Source organism: Leguminivora glycinivorella, chromosome 1, assembly GCF_023078275.1.
Source record: "Leguminivora glycinivorella isolate SPB_JAAS2020 chromosome 1, LegGlyc_1.1, whole genome shotgun sequence".
Classification (NCBI taxonomy): Eukaryota; Metazoa; Arthropoda; class Insecta; order Lepidoptera; family Tortricidae; genus Leguminivora; species Leguminivora glycinivorella.
The window spans coordinates 30,587,500-30,599,424 of record NC_062971.1 but is presented as its reverse complement, the minus strand read 5'-3'; the positions used below and the strand labels follow the sequence as shown (position 1 = coordinate 30,599,424).

General features: G+C 40.6%; 2 protein-coding genes across 4 annotated transcripts in view; both read right to left on the bottom strand.

Annotated features, from left to right (window-relative positions):
- Nucleotides 1-3,684: 3,684 nt before the first annotated feature.
- LOC125242227 (glutamate receptor ionotropic, delta-1-like) overlaps nucleotides 3,685-11,925 on the bottom strand; it is a 36,088-nt gene continuing 27,847 nt past the window's right edge. For both annotated transcript variants that reach the window (XM_048150964.1, XM_048150972.1), the window contains 5 exons: nucleotides 7,422-7,630; nucleotides 6,807-6,929; nucleotides 6,428-6,576; nucleotides 5,940-6,072; nucleotides 3,685-4,121 (listed from right to left, as the gene is read on the bottom strand). In XM_048150964.1, the coding sequence (XP_048006921.1) occupies nucleotides 3,981-4,121; nucleotides 5,940-6,072; nucleotides 6,428-6,576; nucleotides 6,807-6,929; nucleotides 7,422-7,630 (755 nt within the window). In that variant the 3' untranslated portion in view covers nucleotides 3,685-3,980. The remainder of the gene's footprint in view (nucleotides 4,122-5,939; nucleotides 6,073-6,427; nucleotides 6,577-6,806; nucleotides 6,930-7,421; nucleotides 7,631-11,925) is intronic.
- Nucleotides 7,880-11,641, bottom strand: LOC125242242 (uncharacterized protein K02A2.6-like). Of its 2 annotated transcripts, none has more exons than XM_048150991.1 (2): nucleotides 11,178-11,641; nucleotides 7,880-8,204 (listed from the first exon to the last, which is right to left on the bottom strand). In XM_048150991.1, exons 1-2 carry the CDS (start codon nucleotides 11,626-11,628, stop codon nucleotides 8,062-8,064), a joined length of 594 nt encoding a protein of 197 aa, XP_048006948.1. In that variant the 5' UTR covers nucleotides 11,629-11,641; the 3' UTR covers nucleotides 7,880-8,061. The 2 variants fall into 2 exon arrangements, with proteins under 2 accessions (XP_048006948.1, XP_048006941.1); XM_048150984.1 differs by lacking the exon at nucleotides 11,178-11,641 and adding an exon at nucleotides 8,280-9,612.

Here is an 11,925-nt window from a genome sequence, read left to right as displayed (position 1 = left end):
TGAAGTCGGTTAAAAAGATTACTTTAATATGGAAAGTGTAATGCCCACTACGGCATCCGCAACAATCTTGACACGAGTGCCCAAAAAAAGAGTTTTCAGCGTGTATGCATGGTGTATGTGAGTTTCTTTTTTAACCGTCGCCCCAAATCTCAAGGAAGGGGGTTCTCAATTCGTCTGTTTTTTAGGGTTTCGTAGTCAACTAGGAACCCTTATAGTTTCGCCATGTCTGTCTGTCCGTCCGTCCATCCGTCCGTCCGTCCATCCGCGGATAATCTCAGTAACCGTAAGCACTAAAAAGCTGAAATTTGGTACAAATATGTATATCAATCACGCCAACAAAGTGCAAAAATAAAAAATGGAAAAAAATGTTTTATTAGGGTACCCCCCCTACATGTAAAGTGGGGGCTGATATTTTTTTTTCATTCCAACCCCAACGTGTGATATATTGTTGGATAGGTATTTAAAAATGAATAAGGGTTTACAGTTCGCGGCTTACTCAGGGGTGGCGCACATTCTCACGGAATGCACGTTCGCACTTTCTATTGTTACTTTACGTCGCGAGGTTTTTTAAGCGATGTCCGCGGGTGGAATGGCTAATAATACTAAATTAAATAGACATATTGAATAAAATAAATACCAAAAGATATTCTTATACAGATCTACTACTGATTAAGTCCCACGGAAAAGTTCAATAAGGCTTGTGATGTTGGAACCTTGAACAAAAATATATAAATACAGCGTATATACCTAGAAAGTACTCAAGACTTAAATATAATAATATAACATTTAATGTGAGTATTAATTCGTTTGGATCCATTGGTAACCCTATCACCGGACGCCGCGCACGTGCGGCTCGTTTCTTTGTAAGAATGTTGTAGGTATTTAAAAAGGCGGCATTTCGGAAACATCAAAGCAGTGGGCCTTCTTTACTTGTGCTATTATATATTCTGTGGCGCCGCGCCGGTGTCCACGTGCGCTCTCTGCAGTGTGCGCTGCCGCTGCCACGAAACGTTTACCTACTCCGTGTAATACTGATAAAAGAAAGTATTGACATGAATTCACACGTTTCGGAAATAACTGTAGGTATTTTAAATATTTTATTTAGCACAATATGTTTTTTGCCTCTTATTGCCTATTATACAATATAGGTATACATACCTACTATGGCAACTCTATCAAAGCGCAGAATATGCAGAAGCCACATGGTGGTCTGCGACAGAAACTCAATAGACATTTTCAGAGTTTTTAAAATAAGTACCTAAGTAGGTACGTGAAGTAACATGGTAAATTAAAAAAATATCATTAGATACTTATTGCGAAGGTGTAAACAATTTCCTTCGTTTTGCCACATATCAATAATTACCTATCTATATTAAATTCATTAATCCGTATACAACTATACATTACATTTTTACAGTACGGTAATACTCACCCCGTTATTCATAAACGTACACTAAGTTATCAAGCCGATAAAGTTCGGTTGTCCCTTTCCGACGTATTGGTGTGATAGAAAGGGATAAACGAACTTTATCGGCTGGATAACTTTAGTGTACGTTTATGAATAAAGGTGTTAAAATTTATAGCTACGAAATTTTACATAAAACACCTACTTTAAAATAAAATAAAAAATGTTGAATTTGGTTAACATTATAAAAGACCTCACGCAAGCTGTGCTAATTAGTTCGCGAATTCGTCGAGAGGTGGCGCTAAACACAATTATGCTCATTAGAGAACCTATAATATACTTCTAGCCTAGCCCAGTCTTTAGACTTATGTGAGTAACGTAAAAGTACCTAATAGTTTTGTAGGTACGGAACCCTCGGTGGGCGAGTCCGACTCGCAGGTTTTTTAAGATATTAATATTTTGATAATATTAATATTTTGGAAATAATCGTAGAACTTTATAAAGACTTTCTAGGAAAATTGTTTTGAACTTGATAGGTTCAGTAGTTTTTGAGAAAAAAAGTGAAAACTACGGTACACTGAGCGTGGCCCCCCTCTAACTTTTGACCCGGAAATATGTTTAAAAAATATGAATGAAAATTTCAAAAATATGAATAAAATCACAAAAGTAGAACTTTGTAAAAACTTTCTAGGAAAATTGTTTTGAACTTAATAGGTTCAGTAGTTTTTGAGAAAAATACGGAAAACTACGGAACCCTACACTGAGCGTGGCCCGACACGCACTTAGCCGGTTTTTTTTTAATGTTTGTTATCCGATCCGAAGCCTGGAGCAGTTCATCGTGCGTCTCGCGCGGGTCATGTTTGACCGCGCGGACAACTCTAACTTCGAGCACCTCCGAGGGATCGCGCCCCACTACACACGGCCGCCGAACAAGCGCAAAGCTCGGGACCTGCCCCGAGCTCTACTATACATCGACACGGGAGAAGAAGAAGAGGACAACACCCCCACACCACACTGAACATCACCAACACCACCACCATGCCCACGCTAGCCCGAGCTGCCGGTCGCCTTCACTGCGGCCCCGAAACCCGGCCCCGCTCAAACGGTATCACCGTGGCTAGGGGTCGCGGGGTTGAATAACGGCCGGTAGCAGTAGGGCTAGCAATCACCGGATCGCCAAGCCGTCCACAAAATGACGGCGTCAGACCGCCCCACATGGATGGGGCGCGCCCCGACATAGCCCCCACAGCGCCCAGCGCGGAAGGGGCACACTCACACCCCCACCAGGGGTGTCGAATGAAGACGCACCACCACTATCCGATATCTCCCTCATTAGTGGACCGATTGTGAAAATATTTATTTTTGATTGAATGTATATATACATACAGATTGGTCCCATTTTCATCATTAGTGGTTGGTGCAGTGGAACTGCTGATGATGATCAGAACGGAACTCCTAAAATCTGAACGGCACTCTTAAGTATAGTGACTTTGGTATTTTTATAAGAACATCATGCATTTACGTTTAGTACAGTGACATTTGGTGCAGTGGAACTTCTGATGATGATCAGGAAGGAACTCCTCAAATCTGAACGGCACACACTTTGGTATTTTTGTAAGAATAGTATGCATTTTTATTCAGAACAGGAACACTCAGTTGGGAGAAATTGTCCTTCAAAATCCTGAAAAGTGACAAAACACAATCAATATGATTGAACAAATCTTCCTGAAAAAATTAGAGGGTTAGGTTTGTCACTTTTCAGGATTGTGAAGAACAAATTTCTCCCAACCGGATGAGTTTGGGCCGCTATAAAAAATACGTGTCTGTTATTTTTGACTACTCTATGATATATATAAAAATAAATCAAATCTAAGGGGAAAAGTAGGGTACACTCACGGACTTTAATTGTGTCACGGACTTTTTATTAGATGGTGGGATGGAGGTTTGAAGAAGAGTTCCGTCAATTGTGAGCAAAACGGCCACGACACCATGATTAGCGAGAATCATGTTTTGTGAAACGCCCGAATAAGTTCGATTTTTAAAACATTAAAATATGGAAAATAAAACTATTGTTCAAAATTCTTTAAAATTTTTGTTATACAACTAAGTCAATAAAATCTAAATTAGGTATGTAAAGTGCGAAAAATAGATAATATTTTTAAATAGACACAAATTGCAAATCACCTATTCGCATAAAGTATTACAGTACGGTACATTTTAGCCCTAATACAGGTTGTAGTTTTTATAACTGGCAATATTTTCTGGATAGGATTCCTGGCTATGAAAAAAATAATAAATCATAAAATAAGATATTTCCCACTGCTGAATATAAAATATGATATTTTATATTTTTTTACACTTCAATGTATGTTTCCTTCTGTGTAAAAATCTCCAACGGGTGATTGTTTATTCCATTGCATCGTCGTATCCCATTTATGATTGTTTTGGGTTCTGTATGAGTTACATATGTGCAGATAACGTCCTTGAATATTGCCTTTTATTATAATAATGGCATGTCGAAATGGCATAAATAGCTAGGCACGAAACGTAGCAGTAAGTGAAATATTAGCGACGTCTACGCCTCTACGGTTCGCTGTAACTGTTGTCTGCACGGCACGTCAAATGATTTGCAGGTAGGTACATAACGGTGAAAACGCGCCATACTGCGCTCGATAGCCAAGAAGAACAGCGAAGCTGCCATACCCGCGATCAGCACCTATAAAATAACACAGAAAAAAACTTATTTGATCAATGCAAGTTTTATATCGTTCTGAGAAGTCGACAGAGTTGCTGACGCGCCTAAAATAGTGGTCATAATGAAATATTTAGGACAAGAACGCGATTACTAAACCTATGTAGATGACCACCGGACTAACTGTAAAGATCGTTTAGATCGTGTTGAAAATTGAAACTGGCCATTTCTCAAAATTTTGGCACTGACAGGTGAAAGATTTGCTTTTTTTAAATGTCGCATTTTAAAAAAAAATTGTAGGGATCGTTTGAATGCGTCTCAAACATTTCAAAAATGTCAAAGGCACCGATATCAATTAATTATTTTAGAAGTTATAATCGATTAAAATTCAGGTGAACGACATTATGATCAGGTGAAGGATAAATATACACAGGTTATCGACAACAGCAGCAGGTTAACGACAAATTAATACAAATTTGTATGACACATTTGACAAGTTAACGACAAGCGTCGCTAACCTGCGTCCGTAGTCGATCACCTGTAGTTTGGTGGTCATTCACCTGATATGGACGTCATTCACCTGCCCATCAGCATTATAATAGTTTTTAACCGCCGCCCAAATGGTTCATCTGGCTTATGACAAGTGATCGACGTGTCGGATTTCTGTCACTGAGTCGTTCACCTGGCTTTATCGCACAGGTGAAGGACACACACCACAAAAAAGCAACAATCCTTTGAGAAATGCAGCATAAACCGATATAACAGTAATACTTTTCTCATTTAACGCAGAAAACAAATATTGAAGGTGTAAAAAAGTATTATTACGATTGGTAAATTTATCATTATTGTCATCACCCTGTCCCAAAATGTCGTTCACTTGCCTATTTTAGCCAGGTGAACGATGCACAGGTGACCGACAAAATGCCAGTTATTTCGCCAAAACTCAAAAAGTATTTGCCAAACGAATTAAATATTCAGGCGCCTAAAAATAAGCAACAAAATACGAAACATATGTTACAGTTAATGCATTATCTCAAACAATAACCAGTTTATGATTGACAGAATAACGACTACTTACCCGTTACAAACTCCCGTTCGAGGTAATTAAAAATTTCTATTTTCTAATCAAGGCGTAGTGAGCACGTGCCGTTGCTTACAGGTGATGGCCGATACTGGCGGCTTCGATTCATGTGGGGTGGGGCGGCAGAGGTGGAGTAGGGATCGCACAGTGCTTGCGAGTTTGTCTCGACAGGTCAACGACAAAAACGGCCGTGGACAAACTTTAAAGTCAAATAACTTGGAACATAAGTGTAATATTACTATCAGATACTCTAGTTTTAAAAGTTAAGGATATTATATGCAAATAAAATACAGCAATAAAGGTAAGTAAAGTTAATAATTTGTGTACTTTTAACAACTCGAAACATGAGTACTCCGCGTTGGGATCCGGAAGGTGAACGACAAAACTTAGTTACAATTATTATTTATTTCATTAATATAAAATAAATCGATTTCAAAGCATCAGGACTCTATGTAAAAACTGTCTTTTAATATGTATTGATAATTTATTTATGAAGATATTGTATACTAAAAAAAAGTTCTAACATAAACGTACTGACAGGTGGGGGTGGCAAAATTTTGAGAAATGACCCTATAGACCTCGTTGTCTGGACCCCAACTCGTACCGACGACCGTGGGAATCTAATGAACGCTACGGACGGAAATTGGAAAAATCATTTTGTGCCGAAAGAGCACATTAAGGTAAACTGAAGCAGATTAATCTAGTCTGATAAGTTTTTAAGGGATTAAGGAGCTTAAACGAGGGTATTTTATTCAGCGTACATGTAGAGCAGGTAAGACATCGATGATGCCGACGCTGACGAAGCCACCCGAGGCAGCGTCGCATCGTGGTTTAAGCGCTAGCCATAGCTTTCGTGTACGGTCCAGCAGCCCTGTTTCGCGCTGCCATCGCATCCTACAAACACAAGTCAGAACACATCAACAAATCATCAACTGCACAGTCATACCCATACTATGTAGCGTCTTCTGAGCATCGTCGTCTGTTCAGCACTATGAAACGCTATACGAGGACAATGACGAGGCCCCGAGCAGCATCCATAGAGTTGACTAAACGCTACGCTCAAGAAACGCTATTGTGACACCTCGTTCTCCATTTAATGCATCAGGTGATTACTGATCGTATCGTCGGACTCTCTAACCTCTATCTGGCCATTAGTATTATTTTTTTTTAAATCTTTGCAATAAGGTTCAGTTCAATTAATAGTGTCAATTAAGTGTCAACAATGCTAGTTATTGCGTAAGTTTCCTGCCTGCTGGCGAATAGCTCCTTGTATCCAGAATGTTTTCGCATTGGCACAGCCACCATAGGCAGCTTGAAGGCCTGAATCTGCGTGAGGCCGCACTTCTCGCGCTCCGTGAACGTTTTGCTGATGATATTGTACCCGGATGGCTCTTCTACCTGAAATCATACAGGAAAAAACTGGTCTTCAATGATTTTACTAGACATAAGATGTCTTGGGAAAACTTCTTAGTTTATTTAGTATTGTCTCCTCCATTGTGTGCTAAGATTCCATTAGGTACATTTTATAACCACTGTCTACTGTTACCAAAAATATACCACTAGGTGGTGTCAGCACGCAAAATGCTATTTTATTTCAAAACACAAGGCATTAACGAATCTATTCAGACCTGGAAGGCGAAAAGACCAGTGCGTAAGCGGGCTACACCATCCACAACACTAAGATATGCTCGGTCACCGAGCGGCAGCAGTTTTTGTCGGTAAAGCTTCTGTGTTGCCGGTTGAGTGCTCTCCTGCAAACACCAACACATTTGAAATACTTTTGGCAAAATATTAATAATCCACGCTGTAAACAATAGTTATTTGTTATAGAAGGGGGCAAAGTTGTATTTTAACGCCGAGTGTGGAATTGAAAAACGAGCAAGTGAAAGGATTCTATAGTTGAACCACGAGCGAAGCGAGTGGTTCGAGAATAGAATCCTGAACTTGCGAGTTTTTTAACACACGAGAAGTAAAATACATTTGAAACTTTTCCCATCACTATAGCGAGGAAACTAGAACGCAAAAAATGCGTTTATCACTGCTTCAGTAGTTCCACAGGTGGTAAATCGTCTTTATTACTAGATTCACCTACTTTTATCAATTTTAAAGCAGTTAATTTGACTTTATTCAAGGTCAAATTACTTTACCCACTAGTGGATAAAATGCGTTTTTACCCGCTGGTATTGAAGGACAAAACACGTGTTTCCGAGTTAGTGATGGGAAAAAGGTATAAAACCTCGTACAGCAAAGTAAGTCCTCTTGTACGTGGTCTCTTGGACGCCAAGAGTCATGGGCGAGCGCGTGAGGTCCTCAATGGTGCGTATGGCATCACTGGGTGTCTGCAAAATAGCCACGATCTTGGCGGAGTATGCCGTAAACGCGAACAAGGCTAGCATAAGCGAGCAGAGCATCACTATGCGCGCGGAGACCAGGTCTGGAACCACGTGAAACCCTGGACAAAAATTAAATTGATTATAACCACCAATCACTAGATTCCAATTTCACTGTGATTACGTATTTGGTTAGCATTAGCAAGGGACAAGTTTGCAATAGGTAACCTTCAGGTAATCAAATCATCGTCATAAATAACCTAATATATATTAATTTAAACTAACACGATCTTCACTCATATTATTAAATTAAAACGGGACTTACCATTGTCATGTCGTACGTCAAAAGCATTTATTCAAATAGGTTCAATACTACTACATCTTCCTTCTTATAACGAATTAAGTAACAAGTACAAGAACAACATTAAACAAGAAAATACAAACATTATAAAAAATACAACATAACATCTTCTTTCATACTTAGTAAAATACAAAATACAACATAACATTATATATCTCCTGTCAGTAAAAATAATTCACATTGAATCGAAAATTAGTCAAAACTAAATCTTTGTGGCGGACGAACTTGTCTTCCACTTCTAGTGACGATACCACTACCACCTGGTTCGCGTTCACCCTGGGGTGATCTAGGAACTGGACTTTTAGGTGTTGCGTCTTCGTACTCCTCGTCTGAGTCTGTAAGAACAAAATCTAGATCACTATACCTTTGAGTGACTATCGGTACTGTAGTGGGAGTTGCTGTAGACGCACCTTCGTTCCGCTGTAAGATTTGAGCTCGATTTCTCCGATATGTTCGACCGTTTTCTGTGGTAAGCCAGTAAGAACGGTCTCCGCGAGCAACTCCTACGACTTTGGCGGGAACCCAGACTTTGTTGTCACGCATGCGCACGGACTCATCTGGTCTGAGCTGGGGAAGGCTCCTGGTACCACGATCGTAATATTCCTTGATTTTAGTAGTTTTTTGTTGCCGTATTTTTTTAATTGTAGCATGATCTACTGTTTCCGGTTTTAAGCTATCGTCTGTACCTGGAAGTCGTGTTCTGAGCCTGCGACCCATCAACAGCTGTGCTGGCGAATACTGCTCTCCAGATATTGGAGTGTTTCTGAAATTAAGCAACGCCAACTGCCAATCAGTGTGATCCTCTTGTGCCTTGGTAAACAGTTTTTTTACCGTTTGTACATTGCGTTCAACCAATCCGTTAGACCTAGCGTACAGCGGCGAACTCGTCACATGTTCGAATCCATAGTGTCCAGCAAAGTTACTAAATTCTTGCGCAGAAAATTGGGGGCCATTATCAGACACTACCTTCTGTGGTATTCCAAACCGCCCAAAAAAGTTTTTCAGCTGATTAATTATAGTTCCACTTGTTAAGCTATTCAAGGACGCCACTTCGATAAATTTCGAGTAATAGTCTACGACCAGTAAATAATGTTTTTGTTGGAACTCGAAAAGGTCAGCAGCGACCACTTGCCATGGCAAGCTCGGCACGGGATGGGGGCACAACGGCTCACGAGGCTGCGCCGCACGATGTCGCTGGCAAAGCTCACAGCGCTGTACCATCTGCTCTATGTCAGCGCCCATGCCCGGCCACCAAACTAACTCTTTAGCACGCTGTTTGCACTTTTCTATTCCCAAATGTCCTTCATGTATGATGGAAAGTATTTCTTTCCGTAGTATTTCGGGAATAACGATTTGCTGATTCCGAAATACTATTCCGTCAATGACGTGAATCTCGTTTTGAAAAGTCCAATATGGCCCAGTGATAACATTAGTTTTATTTTTATTATTTGGCCACCCATTGAAGTAATAATCTTTTAAGCGCTGCAAAACTTCATCTTTGTTAGTCGCTTCTCTGATTTTACTAATCTTATCTTTTGACACGTTAAGACACTCAATTAAATTGTTCACGTGTATTGTGACATCTGCATGCACGTCTTCATTCGAACCCCGTTCTGACGGAGCACGAGACAACGTATCCGCTAGGTACAAAAGCTTTCCGGGCTTGTAATGAATTTGGAAATCATAGCCGTGAAGTTTCATTAGCATGCGCTGCAGTCTAACCGGGGTACTGTTCAGTGGTTTTTTAAATATTGACTCTAGGGGTTTGTGGTCTGTCTCAATACTAACTTTATTATGGCCGTAAATGTACTGATGAAAACGCGTGCACCCGAACACAATCGCCAGAAGTTCCTTCTCAATCTGAGCCCAACGCGATTCGGCTGGCGTGAGTGTTCGCGCTGCGTAGGCTACAGGCCGCCCTTGTTGTAATAAAACAGCCCCCAGACCACGCGAACTCGCATCAACTGAGACTGTCACTTCATCGCCTGGAGAATAAAATCTGAGTACTGGTGCAGAGCAAATTTTATTCTTCATCTCATCGAAAATTCGTTTATGTTCCGAACTCCATTGGAACTCACAATCTTTTTTCAATAAATCACGTAGTGGAGCAGCGACGTTTGAATAATTTGGAATAAAGCGAGATAAGTAGTTTGTTACGCCCAAGAATCGTTCTAGCTCTTTTCTGTTTAAAGGTGCAGGCATGTCACTTATTGCTTTAACTCGCTTTAGGTCAGGACGCATTCCTTCTGCACTAAATATATGACCGAGATATTGAACTTCTTTGGTGTTGAAAACACACTTCGCTTTATTGAATTTCACACCATTTATCTTGGCTCTATTGAACACTTCTTGCAACCTCGCATCGTGTTCACTTTTTGTACGACCAAACACTATCAAGTCATCAATATAGACAGCTACTCCTTCTGTCTTAAAAATTTTGACCATTTCATTGTGAAATATTTCTGGCGCGCAATTTATTCCAAAGGGCATTCTGAGGAAGCGATATCTGCCGAAAGGTGTCGCAAATGTGCAGAACTTCGAACTAGCCTCATCCAGCTTCAGCATCCAAAACCCTTTACAAGCATCAAGCTTAGAAAAGTATTTGGCACCATCCATTTCACTCGCGACCTCATCCAGTGTTGGCAGTTGAAAGTGGCTTCTGCGTACAGCTTTATTCAAATGCAAAGGATCAAGGCAAATACGTAACTTCTTGTCTGGTTTCTCCACAATAACTATAGGCGATACCCAATCCGTGGGTCCCTCTTCACGTTTAATGATATTCAACTTTACCATTTCGTCCAGTTCTTTTTTCAGACGAGGTTGTAGACACAACGGTATTCTCCTGGAAGCCGAAATGACAGGTGGTACTGTTTCGTCAATAGAAATTTTGACAACGGAAGGCAGGCAGCCTATACCATCATAAATTGAGTCATCTATATGCAATTCATCAACTCTTTTAATGAGTTGCAGGTCAGTGCATGCCTTCCGCCCCAAAAGATTATTACACTCCATGTCTAGAACATACACCTTATGCACACAGGTATGTAGTTTGCATTTCATATCTGCCATGAAATATCCTACAACAGGCAGACGATTATGACTGATTTCTCTAAGCACTGAATTATTTTTACGCATTATACGTGTGTCAAAGCCCGCCTGTTTAAAACACTTCAATGACATTACAGATGCGTCAGCACCGCAATCTAATTTAAACTTTACTGGCACATTATTAATTAAAATGTTTTCGAACCATGGTAAATCATCACTGTCCATCACGTTAATGTAAATGTTCTCAAGTAAAAACTCACCCTCGTTATTTGAATATTCCTCACCGTCTTTTCCATCAATCGCAACCTCTCTTATCAACCTCTCGCGGCAAGTCTTAGCAAAATGTCCAACTCGCTCACACCTGAAACACGTAACATTATATGCTGGACAAGTGTCATTAGCGGCGTGCCATCCCCCGCACTTGCCACACTCAGATTCGCGACGGCCTCGGCCGGCAGACGTAGCGCGCGTGAATCCGCCGTGACCTCCGCGTCCTCTCATTCCACCACCACGCATTCTCGTCCCGAAGCCGTAGCCTCTACCTCCCGGAGCGCCGCGTCCACGCGCCAGTTCTTCTAATGCAGGGGAGGCTTGTTCTGTGTTTGCACTCCGACACGCTGCTGCTTGCATGCTGGCTCGCTCAGCCGCGCGACAATATACTACGGCCTGTTCCAGATTTAATGAAGACTTAGACAGTAATTTTTCACGCATGTGGCTGTCCTTTAGGCCTCTTATTATCTGCGTTAAAAGTAGGCTATCTTTGAGAGTACTAAATTCACAACTTTTACTTTTAATTTTTAAGTCGCTCAAATATTTATCAAAGGAATCGTTTATTTGATAAGTCTCAAAAAACGTATGCCGTTCAAAGTTAACGTTCTTCTTTGGGTCAAAGCGTTCTGTAAAAGCCTTTACTAGCTTGTCATAATCGGACTTGTCATCTACTTCAAATTCTTGTAGTATCTCTCGGCCAAACTTTCCTATAACATGGAGAAATATCGCGCATTTCTC

Coding starts and splice junctions, on each gene's coding strand:
- LOC125242242 (XM_048150984.1), bottom strand. CDS start 9,576: ATGCTAATGAAACTTCACGGCTATGATTTCCAAATTCATTACAAGCCC. Junction 8,205..8,279: donor AATCTTACAGCGGAACGAAG/GTGCGTCTACAG, acceptor TTGTTCTTACAG/ACTCAGACGAGGAGTACGAA.